The following is a 21,541-nucleotide window of genomic DNA, read 5'->3' as shown; positions in this document are numbered from 1 at the left end:
GAAAACTGCTTTAAAAAATCTTTTCAGTATTGGGCTGTTTTGTTCCAGGTTTCCCCCCTTCTTTACGATCTTGCATCTGTTGTCTGCTTTGCTATTTGATAAAAGTGTACCTATTTTAATTAAAAGTTATTGATGGGATGCAACTAATATTCTATCTACTGGGACTCAAGCAGAAATTAGTCACTCAGTAAACTCCAGCTTCCCTGAAAATCTGTTTAGAGTAAGCCTTCTTCAATTTCAGAAATGTAACACCACAAATTTTATTGACAAAACTTCATCAGGTATCATTAAATAAATAGTTAAAGTTTCACCCTCGAGTTCCAAAAGTTTATCTGCAAACTTTGGCATAATTAGAATACGTTAACTGAATATTTTTACTTAATACACTGTATACTTTGAATTTGCAGGTGACAGTAACCTGCAAGTACCTTCTAAGTACCTTTGAATTTGCAGGTGATAGTAAATTTTTTATATTTTGGTCACTAATATGAGGAGTGTTGCTAAAAGAAAACCTGTCCCTAATAACTGCTCATGGTCAGATTTTTCCAGGTTGCAAGTGCTTACAACTTTAAGTGTTTGAAGTGTTTGGGTATTCATTATTTCTGAGTGTGAGATTCTCAGTTATTGTACACTCAGATATTAACTTTTACAGCTCATTGTTACTGTTTTAGCCTGAGTTTCCTCATGGAAAGTAATAAAAATTGGGCATGGAAAAATGTCAAGGATTTTCTTCAGTTTGATTATGGTGGGAACATTATCAGTCTTCCAAACCTTAAACTCTGATATTCAAAACTGGAAAAAAAAAAAAAAAACAAAAAAGACCTGGGGGTTTTTCTGCTGTTAGTAAAATATTCCATAATGTTTGTCATTTATTTCATAGCATGTACCAAACTGTTTTACACTGTCAAATGGGTTCTTATGCAGTAAAAACATTTGACTAAATATTTCTACAGATAGAAACAGGATATTTGTCTGTGCAAGAAGAAAAACATTTCTTTGAGGTCTATTTCAAGCTGTTGTAAAGGGCATTAAAATATAAAGAAAGCACCATGGCAAAAGAAAAATTGCTATTCTTTCTGTCTTTTAGAAACACCATTGATGCCTTTATACTACATTTATAAAACCACACAAGAAAAGAGTTCATTTAATTTAGTGTCTTGTTTCACGTGTTACATCTACGTTTTATTTAGTATAGCCAGTTTTTGCTTTTTTTTTTTTTTTTTTTATTTTCTTGGTTTCTTTTATTTATTTATTTATTTTTATTTTGTTTTGGTGGTTTTTGTTTTGTTTTGTTTTTTTCCAGAGAATGAATTTCAGGATTATCTGTTAAATCAGGCAAGGCATCTTAGGCTGAGTGACGAATTTGGTTCTTTGGAATCTGCACCTATTTTCACCAGGAAACACACAAAGGTGGGATAATATATTTACAAAAATTAAGTCCAAATATATCTATATTAACACTAGAATATTATTTAGTTTCATGTATAATGTCTTGTACACTAGGACTATTTTTCTTGCAGACCGTTTACTGTTCTGAGAACAGGAATCTTCAAGAGTTAGGTATAACAATATTGAACAATTGAAAAAGATGAATCTTTGTAAATACCTCAAAATTCTAGTTTTGAAGTTTCAGAACCACACTGTTGGCATTACATACTGACAGGAACACAATTATCTTTGAATCTATAAGACTCCAGGAGTAAGGATATATTTCATAACGTCCTGCTTAAGTTTAATCTGAGAGAGATAATATATGTATAACTTTTCTTTTTAATGATGCTTATTAAGTTTTTTTAACTACATAGCATTTGAGTGGGATAAAAACTTCAGTGTATTTGTAAAAGATGTCAAGACGCCAAAGTATTTCTTTTCTTTTTGAATACTGACAGTTTCTCTCTTCTAAAAAAAAAATATATTTAGTATCTAGCCTAGGAAATAGTGACAAGACATTGAAGTATGTACTAAATAAAAATCCAGAAAAAAAACCCTCCAGAAAGTAGGATTGCACATGGACCTCAGTTGAGCTGCATTTCAGTGTTGTAAACTATATAGATTTTCTCTACATTTGAAAAGCTAGAAGTTGCCCCTTAATTTCACAAAGCTGTGACTCTGCCCTCTAAACCCTTGGTAAAGAAGACTAATAGAAATACTTGGCACACGTTGGTTACCTAAGGGAATAATAGAACTATTTGCTGTAGTAGTTTGGCAAAAGGACATAAACATATGGCTTTGGTTTATATTCAGCACTGCCAGTTGTGCAAAGTTGCATGGATGAAGTATACAACAGCAGTGACAACTCAGAAATCAGAAGTGAGAATCAAAATAAATCATCCTCATCACAAAGCTACTCAAGCTTGCCTCTTATTTAAGGTTTATTTTGTTTCTACATATTTTTATGGAGTGACTTCAATTAAAAAAAATCTACTTCTCAAAAATATGCATACCATTAAATCACACTATAAAATGTAACATTCTTGATGATATATGTGTATTATAAACATGCTTTAAAGTTTACATTCTGTAGATGTACTTACCTATTTTAATTCCTGAGAATGAATATATCTGAACCAATTATTCACATTATTCAACTTTCACCTAGAGAAATTAGGAATAACATTGTGTAAACTGAAACAAAAGTTTCAAAAATAAAAATAAGATGACTTCTTTGTTAAGAAACAGGGCATATATTTAGTAATAGTATTTAAGAACACCTAGTGTGCAAATATTTTTTCTCCTTCTCGTCATAAAAATGTTATTAATAGAAAGAAGAACAACAAACTTCAACTATGGCACAAGTAATGCTCCTAAAAATTTAGTGTTTGGATTTTTTTTATTGTTAGTAATAAGAATACATAAACTTTATCTGGAAGTTGCTTTATATGTACTTTGAATTTCTTTTTTCAGACCATAGTTCTCAGTCTGCCATCAATACTTCATATCAAAAAACTCCATCGTAGAATGGAAGAAAGATTCATTCATCACATATATATAGAAAGAGACAACCAAACAGTGCTCTATACTTCTGGACAGGCTATAGGAAATGTTCTTGCTTTCAGACTTATTTCAAAATATCTTTATGACATATTTCTATGTGTTAGGTTCTTAAATGAGTTATTGAAAAAAAAAAACATTACCAAAAGCACTGAAAACTTGCTCTGAGATTATTAATTATTGTAGGGAGAGTCACACACAGCGTCGTGTCACCCTAGGACACAGTAGAGCACAAACCTGTCTGAAGTGTTTAGCAGTGTCTGACTTCAGCTTTGCAATTTGAGACTTGAGGATGGATTTGTGTGCCTTAAAAATCATCAAGGTGTGGAGGGTTTATGCTGAAGTTCAATAGTCAAGTGTCAGATGTAGCTGTTGCTGCTATACAAACATTAGTGGTTTACAAATTAAAAATAGTAAAGACCTCTCAAAATCAGTTAAACCTTGTCCTAGAGAAAAAAGATGATGGCTAATTTCATTTTGAAAATAAGTTGTAAATTTTAATCAGAAAATCACAACAAAATGTCAGCTTTTATACTCCTTACCTCTAGATAAACGGGTATTTTCCTCTAGCTAGCTATGCAAAAGGAAACAGACTGCCACTCCAGCAGTGTGAAACACACTCCAGTAAAGTCATGCTTGTATAAAGATTACAATAAAAATTAGAAAGTGCACTGCTCTTATATTACCTCTTTCTGGGAGATGCATTTCACTTTAACGTATGTCAGTAACACTGGCTTTCCCAAGTCATAGCTTATTTCACAGTAATGTGCTTTAAAGCTATCTAACTTACCAAAATAGTGGTATCAATTTAGATTTTGAAATTCAAAACTAAAAATGTGCAAGTAAACTAAAATAGTTGCTATTATTATTATTGTTGCTATTATAATTTATTGCATATGCCCTCTTTTCAGCTGCTAGTCATATTCTTGGATCCCATTATAATATCAGTACATGCACATGTGCACAGATAGACTCCAGGCACAGAAAAACCAAACTCAGAGCCAAATCCTGATTCTTTCACTCAGGGAAGTATTTCCAGGTGCTGCTCTCGAGTCTGCTGACTGCAGTAGGATGATACAAGCAGAAGAAGTAGCATTTGGTTTCTGCAGCCAGAAACTCTGAAACAGTTTGCTCAGAAAGTATGATTGCTGCTATTCCACCAGTAAATTCATCTGGAGAATCATGAATACCCTGTAGCAGCCACACAGCAAGTTACTCCAGTTTCAGCCTAGCAGAATTTGTGGTACCGTTGGTGACTCAATATTGTGGGATCTGGTTATTGACTTACGCTGAAGTCTCAGCCAGCATTGAAGGAAAGGTGGAGAGAGGATCAAATTGAAATTCATGAAGTCAGACAGAAAGCATTCATAACCTTAGGGAGATTTGCTGGAACATGCTTTCACAAAATAATTCAACACTAACGTCCTCAGTAAATTTCCAAATCACAGAAACAGGGTACGACTGAAGAAATTCTAAGACAAACATTTATTTCTTAGCCTGATTCCTAATGATTTGGGACTTCATCATGACCCCTCTGTCACTGTGTTTCTGACTGTGTACCTCTCATTTATTCCTTTTGAGTCTATTAGCTAGTTTCAACTAATTTTGAAAAGAAAACGTTTAGATAGTTTTAAAACCTGTTGAATCAGAGAATGTAGGTAGAAGACACAAAGTGGAATTAATTCCACTATTCACTTGTCATTTTTGTGAAGCTTGCCCTTAAAAATAAGGACTATAACTCCTGGTACGAATTTCTGGGCAAGGACTTAGATATTATCCCAATAGTCCTGATGGCTAAAAGAATTAGTAGTGAGACATTGTGCAAAGATTTTGTGCAGGTCATTCTATTTCTCTCTTATGGCTTCTTGTCTCAAGATAGTGTGTACACTGGGAGGGTTGACCATCCCCAACTTTGAAATCATGAAGCACCTTCCAGAATCCATCCAATCTTTACAGTACACAGCAGTAATAAGATATGCCTCTCAAATTAACACCTTGGTAACAATTACCTCTAAAACTTTGGATGGAATTCCTCAGAGTGTAATTCTTTTGTTGTTGCATGGGTGATGTGAAAGTTTGAATGCTTCTTGCTGACCACCTGTGGTTGTAATTTAATATAAAACAATCACTATGTAGATACAAATCAGAAATAAGAAACTTTATTCACTTTTCACAGTCTCTGAAAGAACTATGGAAAGCGAAAGACATTACATTTAAATTTTGAGCAAGTCAGGTATTTTGGCTGACATACTTAAAAGACTTCACAGTTTTATTCAATTCCTACTGTATAATTTTCAAGTTAATGCGTTGGGCTTTTTGTAAACTGCTTTATATGCAAGAGAGACATGACAATGATTTTAATATAGGATATGGACCAGGCTAAACAGTCCTATAAATTTTAGGTTGGAGCTGAGTAAACATCTTTCATAGTTTCAAATTATTACAAGAAAATAAAATTGGTAGAAAAATCACCTGCATTGATTTTATTGTTGGTTTTCACTCGTTGCGCAGTTTTAAATATTCATCACAATGCACCATGCTATTTAGACCAAAGTAACTGCTGTTCAGTAGAAACAGTGGACACTTTTTGTTTCATAATTAAAAGAACAGCACTGTGATTGGTGTAGTATTTATTATGAAGTGATGACAAAGGAGTACCAGTGGTTTTAATAGTTTTAGCTTACAGGAGCTGTTGTTAATTTTGTCTATAGAGTTGCAGGTGAAATAATGCACAGTGGATAAATAGTCTATATTGGTTTAACTGAACATAATATATAGTGTGTTCTGGAGTTGTTTGTCTCAATAGACTATAGTAATCAAAAGTAATGAACCTATTATGTGCAGGACCTTGGAGAGCATAGAATGGCAGTAAAAGTGTGGCACATAAAAGGTTTATTAAAGGAAATTAAAGTCCATCATTGCCACACCTGCTCCCCTATTATAAGTCTATGGCAGGTCAGTGCCTTCAATCACAACTCGGCATCAGAGAACCGAGCCATGTTTCCCATTACCATTGCAGTCACATTGCAAAAACTCATTCTCCAGGTTTTAAGGATAGTAACAAGTAAAGGCTGCCATCAGCCCCACTACATAAACACATGCCACTTATGTTCCTTCTCTGCTAATAATCAGCATTGGATGTAAATTTAAACAGATAGAAGATATTATTGTCTGGCTTTGAGGTGCATTTTGATCAATCTATACTTTCATTTTTGATATTGCTTACCTGTGTTCTAGAATTAAACTTCTTCAAGTACATGAATGCCCTTTTCAAATGCTTGTTTTCTCTCCTGAAAATAGGTATTTTGATTCCAGTAGTTGTATACAATGTGCAAACATGTATAAGAACAAACACAAAAAAACAGGAAATTAGAGAAATGTTTTTCTTTACTATTTTTTCTTTCTCAAGTCAATTTTGTCGTATTCTTCAATGTTCTTTCAGATAAGACCTTCAGAACCTCTTAGTTGTCTGAGTCATAAAGCTAAAAATAAAGCACCCTCAGGTCCTCAGACCCTGTAAATGGAAAAAGACACAGATCTTACATTTTCCCTCAGTAGGACAAAACAGTTCTGCTGATCCTGAGAAAAGTGAAATAACAGACAGAATCTTCTGTTGACATTATTTTTTATTTTGTGACTTTTTGCAGGGAAAGATACAAGGCATAGGCAACTTCTGGCATCCACAGAATACATTTATCTATTGCTCAACACAGTTATACATATCTGATACACATCTCTATTTGTTCCTGCATATTGATCTGCAGATGCACATGGGAATTGTTTCATTTACAGTATGTTTGATGATCACCTTCTTTCTTACAACAGGAAAAATGAGATTCAAAACAAAGATAGAAAATAAGATATTAACAGAGACTGAAGAAGAACTTCAGAGTTCCTGATATTTTTCTAGACAAAACTTCCTCATGAGAGAAATCTCCTTACATAAAAGTTAAGGGCTACTATTAGAAAGAAGAGGATTTTGCCTCCCTAGACATGGTCAAAATTACACCGCAGTACAATCTGTTGTATGCCACTTTAGCCCTCCACATCAGAACATGAAATCTTAATCCCTTTGAATTTCAGGGGTTTGTAATAAAATCCATGGATTGAAAACCTGCCCCTACAATTATGTGTCTGGGCCAGATCCAAGAGCAGAAGGTGCATACTTCCAGTGCTGGTTTAGATGTAGCCAAAAGTGTCATGAGAACAGCTGATCTTGAAAGGTCTTTCTTATGTCAGTTAGAAATCTTACAGCAATAGCTGACTTTTGCGGAAGGGGTGGTGGTAGTATTTTTTGGTTGTTTGGTTTTGTTTTTTTTTTTTATATGAAATACAAACCTGGACACTACATTATCCCAAACCCTCATACAAATCTTTAACTGTTTCTTTGACCAAAACTTCTGTAAGAAAGAGTTGATTAACTGGTGAAGTAATTCAAAGCTGCACATGTGCAATTATGCACATTCAAGCAAGAGGGTTTCACATTTTGATGATAAAGTTGTCAGAAATGCAGGTTCTAATGCAGCTATTAAGATATGCTTCAGTTGCAACAATAACACAGCGTGCCTCTAGGCACTGCGGCTTATTCGGACTTTTTGCTCCAGGAGGTGGATGCTGAAAGCAGCACTCAGACAGCATTGCTATTTCTAACCTTATGCCTTCAGCTAACACCTGTAGACCTTGTCATTAAACCTTGCAGAGTCACTCATAACCATCACTTTATTAAACAAATCTGTATCATAAAAGGTATCTCCTAGGTATTTACTAGATATTCACAGATGGCTTTTTATCTCTTTGACAAGATTAATAAGGCATGATTATTCTTCCTTCTATTACTGTCTAGCCTTTGGAAATGTGGGGGAAAAAAAAAAAAAGGCTTTGGAGACCCGGGTTGTTTTTTTCTCCTCAATGGCAAAAGGAATGAATTAAAGACTTTGTGTTAATATTACAGATGGATGCAGATGGGGAAAATAAAAAGCTGCGCACACGCTCAAAAGGAACCAAGGGTGAGTTAGTAAGCACCTTCCACAACCCTGTGCCCAGCACACCATGAAATATGATAGTTCCTGTGCACAGTCCCTAATGTGCAGTAACAGAGTGTGTAGCTTCCTTAGGGCTGCTTTTTTAATCAAAGCAGGACACAGACTGCCAGCATTAAAAGGCACGATATTATTAGATATGGTTTAAAGAAAAGCAGAAAAAAAAACTACTATGTGCTATTTAATTTGAGCTATTTCTGAAAGAATATAAAGATTATGCTTTTTATTATGCAAACAAAGATTTTCCATACAGGGTAGGGCCAGACAATATTGAATAGATGCTTTCAAAATAATTTATAAAAGTTTGTCTCAGACACCTGAATGTTTTTATATCTATTGCCATTAAGTACCTGTAAATTAGTTGCATATATGGTCCAGAAGTAAACTTACTTTAATCAAAAGGTACAGCTGTATGCAGCAGAGGAGAACCCTGTACTTTTTCTAAGTACTGGTGCTCATGTTTCATTTTGCAAAGTTATAGCATAGTTGTATTTCCCAGCTATTCTTCTCTTTTTCTAAGGAACAGATGGAAATGCAGTACTGAGAGATAAACAGGCCCTTAATGACCTCAACATCTGGAAAACGTGATTGACTAGCATCACAACCCTTCCAGGAAAATAACTTTTTATTTTAATTCATAACACATTTTGTGACTCTTGATAATGAGTGAAAAATAGAGATATTTAAAAATAAATGTCAAAGTTTTGTCTGCCCTGTGAACATTTTTGCTTATGACTGTTTTCAGAGTTGCAAAGCACCCATTCTTCACACTGATTTTTGTGTGAATTGTGCACTCTCAGGATTGTGTAAAACAGACTGATTTAATTCATTGTCACAACTCATATGTTCTGGATTGTTATTATTGTGCCTTCAGCTTCAAGTTGCAGTAGGAATGAAAAATTAAAGTGTGGTTTGGCTTAGTTCTCTAGCTTCAAATGACTGAAGGGGTGACAAATGCTAGACTTAGTAAAAGACAGAGGAAGGAGGTGGGAGTGTCACAAACCACCTGCAGACAAAGGGATAAATACAGACAAGCCTTTCTAAAGAAACACCATATCAAAGTTTTGATGCATCCTTAAGTAATGTTCTCTGAAATGAATGTAAAATTCATATATATTTCAGAAGTACCAAAACAAAGGATTTGAACAAAGTTATTGAATAAGGAAGTTATTCACATCTTAGCATTAGAGCATGTTTTCTCTGTTCTGTCTCACTTAGCAGACTTTAATTATATTTAAAAAGGGATTCATACTCTTTCCACTCAAAGCTCTAATATCACATTTTTTAAATTTATGGATTTTCTTTGTATTTTTTATTTTTTATATTTTTATATATTTTTCGTATTTAACGCAATGCACACACAGTTGTAGGAATTAATACATCAGGAACATTTTCCAAGTATTGGGAACAATAAATGTTACCTGTGAGATGTGAGTAACCCTTAGAACCACCTGTTGGCTTTGTCAGTATGCTCTATATCCTTGTGTGTGTAGGTATCTCTAAACACCAGCCTTTGCCATTCCCAGATTTAATTAAAATTCAGAAAGTCAAAGGCTTGCACTTCTATATTTAATAAAACCAGGTGCCTTCTGGTTTAGTTTTCTAATTTATTGTTCCACTGAACATTACACTACAGGTTTTATGCATCCTAAAATAACTGAGATGTTGAGTTAATATTTGCCACTAGTAGCTACAATCCTGTGGTAAGCATGAAATAATCACCTGTGTTTTGATAGCCACTCCTCTGTCATCATAGATAGGCAGGTGCAAGGCTGCAGAAAGAGAAAGTCTGGAAGTGTAAACTAATTAATTCTTTCCTGCTTTTATTAACAGTTCAAGTGGACTCTATAGCTCAAGAGCTCAGGTAAGAACTCAAGTTGTTTATTTTTCAGTATTATTTTCTGATTATATTGATAAATTCATGCCAGTGGTATTGCTATAAAATAGAGAATCCAGCAAATGATGTGTTATGTAAAGATTTGTCATAGATCTGAAAAAGAGTACTTGTTGCAGATTCATTTTTTAAGTATACGTAGAAAAAAGCAAAACGTTAGCAATAATTATGCAAGCATAATCAAAAGTAATGTGAAGTGGGCAGGTTTTTCTGTATGCTGTTTTTATTTTCAGCTTGTGACAGGACACAAAACAAAAGTATGTTTTCTGATCAGTCTTCAGTCTTCTTTTTCTTGTAATAAGTATCATATTAATTTCAATACCTGAGCATTCTAAGAGGTAATAACATTTATAAGTTTTTGTTAGATAGTCTCTGTACATTAATGTAAATTCTAAATGTACTAATGGCTCATTCTTTCTTGCTGAGGTTTCATATTAGAGAGTACTCTTCAAAATTTGCATAAAGCATGACAGTCCATTCAAACCCAGAAATTGTACAAGGATATTTCAGATCACAAATAATCTAGTTAAATTTTAACATTACTACTTTAAACTTACTAATGTGTACACCAACTATTAATAACTGTTCTAGAAGCTTAGAATAAACTCTGGAAAGACTGGCAGATTATTCAGAACCAAATCATCAAGAAAGAACATGTACAATCAGATTCCAGTTTTCTCTGGGTCAAGTTTATTCTTCATGTCCATCAAGAAAAATATTTACAGGTAGCTGCAAATTCTTTGAGTTATTAATCAAAATTACAATGGGCTACAACTGCTACATAAGCAAGGAAAATATTTTTGCAGAAACTCTTAAGAGTTTTTCTTACATTTACTTATTTTGCCTACACTCACTTTTTGTCACTCGCTACTGAACTGCTTTCTTACCCAGGCAGGCATCTGAAGGATGTGCTTGTGGGTTCATCCATCTAGGGAACAGAAAATTCATCATGTGATTTGTTTGACCAAAATGCCACTCTCTCTTAAGATAAGACATGAAATATTTACAGGAAGTTATCTGCAGTGAAGAATTTTTTTAATAATAAAACTGAGAATTTTATAAGCTTCTTGTAGATATTCCATGAACAGAAGTGGAGGATAACTTTTTGGATAAATTATTCATGGTGAGTCAGTCATTCAGTTCTACTGTGAATCTCATTTTTCTCTATGGCTTCAGTTTCCTAAGATTTAGTGCTTCTTCTCTTTCCCCTGTGAATCCCTAATTTATGCACCAGAAGGATGCATTAATCCGAAGGGGCAGTCATCCAAAATTGAGGATGGTCTATGTGTTTCTAGGAGCAAAATGTTTGAAAAATAGAAGATGTGCAAGTTTCTGCAACATCAGGGAAGCTGTAATTTATGCATTATCAACTACTACAGTTTTTCTGAAACAATTTTGCTTTTCCCTGTGAAATACATGGTACTTTAGGAACTGCTGTGTAACAGATTACTCTCTGCCAGAGGTGTGGACTACTTCCATAAGGAAACATACATTGATTTAAAACAGTGAGCTAGACAGCCAAAAAAGCCATTGCCCAGTCATCAACTTGGTATCTGTAATTTTGCCAGTACCAAATTCCATCCTGGGTATCTATCTTCACAGTATAGTGGCTTTACTGGCAGACAAGTCAGATGATCAACTTTTCTGAATATATTTGTATATGAAAAACTAGGTGAAGAGAGGCAGGAGCTACCTTTTGGAAATGTAGTCTATGAACCGAGTTCCTAATACTCATATACATATTATTGTGGAAAAACTACTGAACATTCCTCAAGAATTAAAGACTGAAATAGTCTGTTGTATTCCCTGGATACAGATACTGGAACCACTGTCTTTTCTGACCAAGGTTCTAATGCTGTGTTGGCTGACAAATTTAAATCCACGCTTAATTAATTTCCCCTTTTCCCTTGGCTTATCCTATCTGACAAAGCACTTTTGCACTCCTTATTGAGTTTCTGTTACAAAGTGCCTTGGGATACTTCTACATGAAAGGCACTACAGAAGCTTACATGCTTATATTGTATTATTATTAGTTTCATAACATTGATTAGTTCTAGAGCAATTGTTAGCCTTTTCTTATTCTGCAAGTTGTGTTTCACAAAAGTAGAGAATTAAATAAGTGAACAGCAAGACAAAGAGTTGCATTCACCAGTTAGACTCAATAATGAATAAAAACGTCTCTCTTCTAAATTTCAGGGGTTGTATTCTTGCTTAAGGGAATTCAATGCCAAAAAATCTACTGATTTCAAGAAAGAGATTTCACCCAGAAATGTAGCTAATGGTGATCTTTTCCTGAGAAATAGGCCCACCTTTCTGCTTAAAATGTATATTTTCAGAAAAACGTGAACATAAGGGACAAATTGGGTTTTATTTTTTTTGTTTGTTTAGTAAATTAGCTAAAAGTTCTCTTGCACTACACTGAATTTTCAAGGGACAGCATGTCTAGATACTGACCACCTATGTACAACTTCTATTTAAGTGTCAAACTTGCACTTATTTCAAGTAATTATATGCTTTAAGGAATCCCAGATTTCAGTTATCATATGAATAATTTTCTTTATACATGGTTATTATTAATTCTGCTGTGTAATTAGTTCAGATTTATACGACTTTAACTATACCTACTGCGTCTGTTGTACTGTTGAAGTGTGATATGCCCAACTTAATAAGTCCTTCAAAACAGAATTGCCCTTTCAGTCTTAATTATTTACTTATGAAAAATCTGGTTTAATTTTTCTTTTAGGAGTTAGTGCTGTGGTTATTTTACTGGTAGCTAAACTACCCACAGGAAGAGATGAACCTTTTATCACAACCTAAACATAGCAGAACACTATGCGGTAGAAGTGAATGCTGAAGACAGGGGATCTCTGTCCCATATATTCAAGTTTGAATCTGACACCTTTTGGGCATAACAACTCTGTTGTATCTATCTTCTGCAGAAGCAGAAAGAAGAGGTCTTCTCTTAGGTGACTTAGTCATGGACCACTGAAAGGACCAGGACCTTCAGCTGTTTTCAGGATTAGAGTGAAAACCAAAGGAAAGTGAGGAATATTGGTGTGATGTATTCTCATTACTGTGTTCCATTTAACAGATGGGATACAGTACGATGAACCATCTGTAGGTTATAGAGTGGCATCTGGGTCAGACCATGGAAGAGCAAATTGGATCGATCCAAGCGTGGGAGCACAAAAGCATAGATCAATTTAACTAAGTCCATATCTGAACAGAAAGGGTACCTTTTCTGGGTTAGGTACAGGTGTTACCAAGTCTTTCTGGCTTGTATCACTAATGATTAATGAAGACTGCACAAGGTACTGGTGTTTCAACTCATGGAGAACAGTCCTGCTCTTTGTTGGGGATAGTTACACTTTCTTTACTCTTTGTAGTGTTGGATCACTTTTTCAGAAGGACCATTTCTTCAAAAGTAAAGAAAGTTACTTTTTATCTGGAACTCTAGTTCCAGATGTTGTGAGACATTTTAGATGTTCAGATAAGTTGAACTGCTCAGTGTGAATATATAGAGATGTGAGTATCTTGAATGTTTTAAAGAGAGAGAAGTAATCAAGTAGAACTTTCTGGATGTCTCTTTCATAGAAGGAGTAACTGGACATGTCACCCTTTGCTGCTGTCTTGATTAGGATGTTTAGAAACCAGCAAAACAACCCTGCAGTAAATGGTGCTGAAGTATTTCAGAAGGTTATGTTACTAAAATATATTCTTTATCCAAAATGTCTGAAAGGTATGTTAATATAAGTAACAGTATTGACAGCATACTAAAAACTATTCTGCTAACTGAAGTACTTATTCTACATTCTGCTGATGGAAGTAGTTATGACTTATTCTACAACTATATGTATCTGTCCTGGGTTCCGCAGTAGCAGTCGTTTTCCTCCTTCTTAGTAGCTGGTGCAGTGCTGTGTTTTGACTTTTGGCCTGGGAACAACACTGATAACACTGATGTTTTTAGTTACTGCTCAAATGTTTTAGTCTGACCAAGGACTTCCTGAGTCTCATGCTCTGCCAGGGAGGAGGGAAAGCTGGGAGGAAGCAGGGAGAGGACACCTGACCCAAACTGACCACTCCCTCCCTTCTTGGCCTCCCACTGCACCCAGAGGGACGGAGAGGAGAATCGAAAAGAATGCAACTCCCGCGGGTTGAGATAAGAACAGCCCAGTAACTAAGGTATAACACAAATCACTGCTGCTACCACCAATAATAATAATGATAAAGGAAATAACAAGGGAAGAGAAAACAACACCTCAACACCAGCTAACCGATATCTCGCCCAACCCCACCCGAACGAGCACCGACCGATACCTCGTCCAACCCTGCCGTCCCCTAGCCCTTCCAGGTCACTCTCCGTTACAACCTGGGCATGATGTGCTGTGGTATGGAACACCTCTTTGGTCAGTTTGGGTCAGGTGTCCTGTCTCTGCTTCCTCACGGCTTTCTGTCCACCCTGGCGGAACATGAGGCTCAGAAAGTCCTTGGTCAGACTAAAAGCGTTTGAGCAGTAACTAAAAACATCAGTGTTATCAGTGCTGTTCCCAGGCCAAAAGTCAAAACACAGCACTGTACCAGCTACTAAGAAGGAGAAAAACGACTGCTACTGCTGAACCCAGGACAGTATCTAATGATATCTGGACTCTTGTTTCAGACAGGAATGAACTGAAGGTAGAGAGTTTAGCAGACAGAAGATTCAGGAAAGCCTCATACATAGTTGTATTTAGAAAGGGATGATGCATTGGTAAGTCTTTTTCTGAGTTTCATAAAAGAAGCAGTTTTTTAAGAAATATTGGTGTGAAAAGAAAGCAGTAGTCTGGCAGATGACCTGAGAAAGAGGTGAAAGCACTACTTAAATGATGGAAGAAATGGGCACACAAAACAAAATCATACAAAAAGGTTAAAAGATTTTCCTCAAAGAACTGAGATTACAATTGATTTGTTAGCTATCACCTTCACAGTACTCTTGTCCCATAACATTGCTTAAAAGTGAGATAGAGCCTAAGAAACCTGTTTGTTCCTAGCCTTCATGTGGAAAAATCCTCAGGTTTGTCCTTTGGGATTGGCTTATGTTTCCACTGGAGTTGGTCATAGACCGATTTTCTAGAAACCACTGGCAAAATGCATGTTTGTCATAATCTGAAATAATCACATTTGGAACAAAAACGAGGTGGACTCTTGCATCTCTTGGTGACTCGTCTGTCTCCCACTGGCAGAGACTGTGGGACCCTTGCAGTCTTTCATGTTCTTTGTGGAGAAAAGTGTGCCCCTGAGTCCAAATAGACCTAGTAGTAAATACTCAATGAAGATGGTCAATAGTTACAACTAATGCTAGGAGATTCTGATTTTGTGCAGACATATCTAAGCTTGACAAAAAGCCTTCTTTTGCAATTGAAGATTAGGTGCTGACAGCATAAATTCCCAGCTTTCCTCCCCAGTGTTGGCCATGATGGCAGCTGGTTGGGACAGAGTTTGCCACCTTGTCATTTAAATATTTTTCCATGACACATCTAGATTAGGCATTTCACCGGAGACAAAGAAATATATCACACTGTTTCTATTGATAACTGATCTATTAAAAAATGGGCATTAGTCGTAAGAGTACCTATTCCCAAGATCTGTTAACTGAATGAATGAAGAGTATCTACTAGAGTATCTACTACTTGCTCTTTAGCTTTGAAAAGGAACTTCCTCCCTAGTCATTGTAGGAAGTGAAATGTTTATAAGGCTTTGAAAATATTAACCTCTGCCTCTTACTTCATGATTTCTGATGTAATCCAGTCTGTCATGTTGTCATCAATCATACTTTCTTAAATTCCAAATAAATCTTGTTAAATTCTTTTTCTTTTCTGACAGCACTGTTAGGTTCTTAAGGCATTTAGGCTGGCATGCTGGTCAGTATTCTCCTTAAAGAATCTGTAGAAATCTATGTTTTATGCTAAGGAAGAATGATTTTGTACTTGATGTTTGATAGAAAACATTGAACAGTCAAGCATAAACAAACACTGAACAATCAGTACATGGTGCAGTTTACATGGTGAAGCAAAGGTAAGTATATGCTGGTCACAGAACTAATAAAATAATAACATTGGAATTCACCTATCATTATTGCATCCTGCATGTCAACCATTCTCATCATGACTAATAAAACAAGCATTAATCTAAATCGCAATGGCAATCAAATTTATAGGTCTGTCATGTTTAAGTTCCTCCCTTGTTTTCTTTCTCGTCTTCCAGGCCCCCTCTAGCTATCAACTTGTGAAATATACAGTGCTGTCATTATTCCCATCCTTTCACTCTACTTCTCCCTTTCCTCTCCTCCACTCCCTTACCTAGAACTCTGATAAGTTGATGGACTGAAAGCTTTTTACATTTTTTGTACTCCCATGTGCTTTCATACTTCAGAAATAAGTTGTTATTTCTGTAATCTTAACACAATATAAAAGAAACAGTAAACAAGAAACAAGCACAAAAAAGACATTCAAAATTCAAATATTTTCCCACCTCAAGCTTTCTACATTCAAACATTCATGTGAGTGGGTTAAGGCATGCATAAAATGTTTGGAACTGGTGTAGAGAGAACATCAGATAAAAGGTTTTTCTTCCATTAAAATTTTATATTTTGAGTGAGATTATAAGAGGTAATAAGAACCTCTACTCTTAAAAATATTGTCATTGTTTCTGTGGAGAGAAATAGCACCGTATAGTTCTGGGTGACCACAAGTAATGACTTTAACATTTTGCAGTTAACCCTAAGGTTGACAGTTATTTGACTTAAATATTCAGTGAAATGTTCTCAGTAACCACTAAGACAGCAGAAATAGGAACTGTATCTCATAATCCTTTTGAGACACTAGTGATTGGAGGTGTTAATTCTGATGAATCATTTGCCAAATTCCTGTAGATATGAAGACCTTTAGAGGTATGCACTGTGACCTCTAGCTTTACCTTCTGGATGTATTTAGAACATTTAAAAATTGTATTTTATGTTCAGATTTCTATTTTAGTTTCCATTAGTTGATACTTAATGTGCATTTGTTTTATAGGTGAGTTTATGTGTGTGTGAGTTTTATAGCTTTCTTCAATAAGAAATGCATTAGATAAATTTCCAGCATTTTATAGGCCTTTTTTAACATCTACTATGTTCATTTCTAGTCAATACATGCAGTCTCAGGGTCTCATTTCGCTCTGTTGTTGTTTTTTTTTATTTGATTGTGGTTTTACAATTTTTCTACTTAAAGTCTCTGTTTAATGCACGTATATAAAAAAGCAACTAATTTGTTCCAATGTATGTTTTTCTGTAATAGTTTTATAACATATGTCAAATCCACATCACTTTAATTGTGTCTGCTAGATTGGTAGATAGTTATTTGCAATCTTTTTCTACTTGAGATCTTGTTGCATCTTAGAATGCCTCTTACTTGAACTAAAATTTGCACATTATTTAATATATTACATGAGTCGTCATCTTCCCCATCACAACTTCTGTGATCATCAGTACACAATAAATGTTATCCTCCCAACCCTACACAGGAATTTTAAGTTGCTTATGCTTTAATGCCTTCTGCTGCATGACAGAATGCATCAGAACATTATAGCCCCAAATGGTTGTTTCCTCTATGGCAGATCTTTTCTCTATAGATGACCACAAGCCATACAGAGATGGAAATGCCAACCGGTGAATTCTGTCTCATATATATCAATCATGAGTTAAATATTATGTCTGGCTGAATTGCTTTGACTGATGTCAAGGGTGTATTCAGCCAAGCAAAAGCATGCTGAAACAGACTGTGGCCAGCCTAGAGATAGCAAGGAAAAGAAATGAATGCAACCATGGGACCTCCTGCTGCATTAAAGGGAGGTACTGGCCTCTGACAATGCGCTACTTACAGTCCCATTCTCTGTTGTAAAAATATAAATAAATAAAAAGAGTTTATCTTCTTTATATCTTCTCTAACCAGACTGTAGTTACCAATATGCTTTTTATTTAGCATTTACTGATATTATCAGGATGACCACTCACGTGCAATACTTTCTGGATGCAAAGGTTGTGTGGATGATCTGTAGATCTGCCTAGAAACTTAATCCATTCTAAGCCAAATTATTGGCTTGGGTCCCACTGGAATTTATTGACCTACTGAACCTGGACAGATTGAGTGAGTAAATGAAAAAGAGGCTAGGTAGGCTGGATTTGGCACATATCTTAAGCATTCATTCATATTATTGTGTTTAAGAACATCTTGAGCTCCACACAATAAAAATTCAGTTTCCTTCAAAGTGTCTTTTACTAAATATAACTGATCTCTTAGAAAAGGGTCCAAATATACAACTCTATCTATATAGATAGTTCTTAATCTATGAGCTGTAGAACAGCATCATGAAAAAGTCATCCATTTCATTAACATAGTATTTCAGTTAAAGGCTTTATGTGTTATTTTTTATATGATCTGAATATCCTTATGAACATACAAGCTTTCAAACTGAAAACAAGAAAAACAGAGAAGAAAATTTCTCTGAGTTGCATTTCCTGTGGGGACAACCCTGCTAAAATAGTAAGCTAGAGTTATAAAAGAAAAATAAGTTTTTAAAAAAAAATCTGTTTCGTGAGCCTATTGCAGCCTTTATCATCCATTAGCTTCAGGCATCACAATGAGCTTGAAACATGGGTAGATTTCACCATAACTGCATGCCTTTTCCTATAGTATTGCTGACATGCCAATGCTCCACACTTTTTACATGCTTCTTTTCATTTGCTCAATTGTTTCACAGTCTGGTTGTTCTTTTTGGTCAGGTGGCCTATAACATTTAGTTTACTGTCTGAAACTTCTCCAAGCACAGTACATAATGAGTCAACACCATTCTCCATTTCCTCCCAGCCTCTTCTTATGGGGGCTAAAAAATCCTCTTTCACCAACAAGGCAATGACAGCTCCTTTGCTTTTCTTATATATCTTTTTTAAATAAAATATATTTTTTATATCATGCTGCACCCAGCTTTCAGTTATGATACTGCATTTTCTCCACATTATTATCTGTCCAGTTCTGTTCATCTTTTCCTAGCTAAACTTTCCGTGTATATAGACAGACACTTTAATACCCCCAAGTTACTGAGCTTATATTGCTCTGTATTAGCGCTCATAATAAGAATTTCTCTTTTAACTTTCTTTCCATCTATATGCCATGTGCATTCTTTTCATCGTGGTCCAGCCCTGGCCTGAACTTCTCACATATTTGCCATTTTAGGCGAAGAGCATTGCTCAAGTATGGCAGTAAACTTTTCTGTTTCCAGAAAGCCCTTTAACCATGGAATGATTGCTACAGTGCCCAAGAAAAACCTCTGTCCCTTTCACAGATACAACTTGTAAGCCAGGTGTACGATTTTGTTAGAAAGAGGTAAATGGATTTTTTGTATTGTGTGTTACGGTAAAAAATGAGAAACAGTTTCTTTTATTATTGTTGGAGTAAGTTGCGCTAGTTCTGAGTTTCTAGTAAAAACTCACTCAAGCGGAGTGAAAGACTAAATTTTTTCAACACAGTTTATTGGTAGAAGTTCTTACTGTTTTAATGCTTAAATTTTGATGGAAGGAAATTACTTTTGCCTAACGAATTATCTCCCAAATGCTTTTTCAGGAATTCCCATCTGGAGCAATTTTTCCAGATTATTTTTCATCACCTAGGCTGAATCAATGAAATACAACAAACTCAGTCATACAGTCCAAATGTTATAGATTATCTAAAAGTCACTGAGGCTCAGTTTTACTTTATAAAGTACAAGAAAACATTAATTTCAATAACTCTGACTCCAGAGTAGCAATCAGAGCAAACACATGTTCAGCTTCTTGTCAGTAATAAGAACTCAGTGGTTGTTTCTGGGACTAGCCTCCAAAATTTCACCTGCTAAAACTCACATCACAGTTCTGTTAACAAATGGCCTTTCAAAATATTTGTACACCAAACTGTTAGTTTTTATTGGCATAATTTTCAACATATTTTAATAATTATGAAAAGTATGTAAAATAAATAGAAAAATATGTTTCCTTGGTTAGCTTAGTCTTAGATTGTCAACAAACTGTAGCTCAACCTCTGATTACAATTTCCTCAGTTATGCAGTCTTACTGGGTTAGTTAAGGAAATGGAACATAAATCTGAGTGTCTTAACCTGAAGACAAACATGGCGAAGACAAACAATTGAGTTATAGTCGCTCTCTGCCTTCCTCCCTAACACTCTTGTCCATCTGAAGTTGCTGAATTAACAGCACTCATTTGGGTTTTCCATTGTGGTGGTCAGACTACCAACACTCACTCTTTGGACTCTTCCTGCTTCTTTTATGAACCTCTGGCATTCCTGCTTGATGTAAATAATAACATCAATGACATTTCAATTGGCATGCGATCCATCCTAGGAGCAAACCATCTCCTTTCTTTCTCCAGTGGTAGCAATTTCTCTTGCTCGTCATCAAATTATAAGGAGCTCAGAATTATTTATGATTCTGGGGAATCAGATCCTTTCAGCTAAAGCCTAAACCTTTGGAAACCATCATGCTAGAGTCTTAGACAGAATCTAGATCATCTGTTTCTTAGAGAACAAGCTGACATAAAAGAGGAGTAAGATGGGAAGATGTTCAGAATTTCTGTTCAAGTACCTGTGATTCAGTACTGTCTTAAAATTCTTAGAAGAAAGCCCAGCCATGACAGACATTTGTAAGCTACTGGTTCACCTGTGAGTGGCAAGTATCCCTGAATTTTCAAATAACAATTTTTCCCTCCTGTATTATCTGACTTCCACAGTGTCCTAGGGCATCTGCAAGTTGTGAACAAAACCTGACTGAGGCCTAAAGCATCTAACAACATCTTTAATTGTAATATAATTAAGGAGTAATTAGACTAACCTTCTCCTTGTAACTATTAGTATGAAGTTAACTTGTTCTGCAGACCAGAAGATGAGATCTCCTTTAATTGCAGAGTCAAAAGGTAATTCAGGTAAAGAACCTAAAATTTTCTCAACAATTAAAATGTACCACTAATTATTCTTTCACAAACTCACATGAAAAGCAGGCTCCTTAAGTAGTGTTAGACAATAAATGTAAGTGCCTTGATATTAAAAATCATTTATTTTCTCCCTTGAAGCTAAGGACAATGCGTGAGATGAAGTGTGTTCTAGTTTTATTATTTTATATGGCATTCATTACAGGTATTAGTAAACACCAGTTGTCAGGCTGAATGTACCCATGGTTTTACCCATTGTGGCAATTCTTTATTCTGTTATCATGATTTACCAGTCTGTAGGCTGCTGTGAAAAAGAAAAAAATCCCCAGAGATCTGGATGTCTTGCCTGCAGATTAACAACAACAAATCCTTGCTGGTTATAAAGTGGTTAAAGGTCAGTTTAAAGGCTTGACAAACACATCACTTAGATGAACCAATTACAAAAGAAGTCCAGCATGACAATTTCTAGCATTAGGAAAAGCTGTATGTGGTTAGACTGCTTAAAACCTCTCTCTTTCTTCTGAGGCATTGCACTGTGGTGGAGAGTTAATGTACTGTTCTGCCTGTATACTACCACTGTCTGCAAAATACACTTTCAGCAGATGAAAGAACCCAGTAAATTCCCCCCA

General features: G+C 35.3%; 1 protein-coding gene across 1 annotated transcript in view; it reads left to right on the top strand.

Annotated features, from left to right (window-relative positions):
- Window positions 1-1,354: 1,354 nt before the first annotated feature.
- The window catches only part of ST18 (ST18 C2H2C-type zinc finger transcription factor), a 76,379-nt gene continuing 56,192 nt past the window's right edge, over window positions 1,355-21,541 (top strand). The window contains exons 1-3 of the mRNA XM_065669361.1: window positions 1,355-1,410; window positions 7,943-7,997; window positions 9,864-9,894. Of these exons, the coding sequence (XP_065525433.1) occupies window positions 7,943-7,997; window positions 9,864-9,894 (86 nt within the window). The 5' untranslated portion in view covers window positions 1,355-1,410. The remainder of the gene's footprint in view (window positions 1,411-7,942; window positions 7,998-9,863; window positions 9,895-21,541) is intronic.

Source organism: Lathamus discolor, chromosome 2 (assembly GCF_037157495.1).
Source record: "Lathamus discolor isolate bLatDis1 chromosome 2, bLatDis1.hap1, whole genome shotgun sequence".
In the NCBI taxonomy this organism is placed as follows: Eukaryota; Metazoa; Chordata; class Aves; order Psittaciformes; family Psittacidae; genus Lathamus; species Lathamus discolor.
The sequence above is the reverse complement of the archived record's forward strand: the minus strand, read 5'-3'. Positions and strand labels throughout refer to the sequence as shown.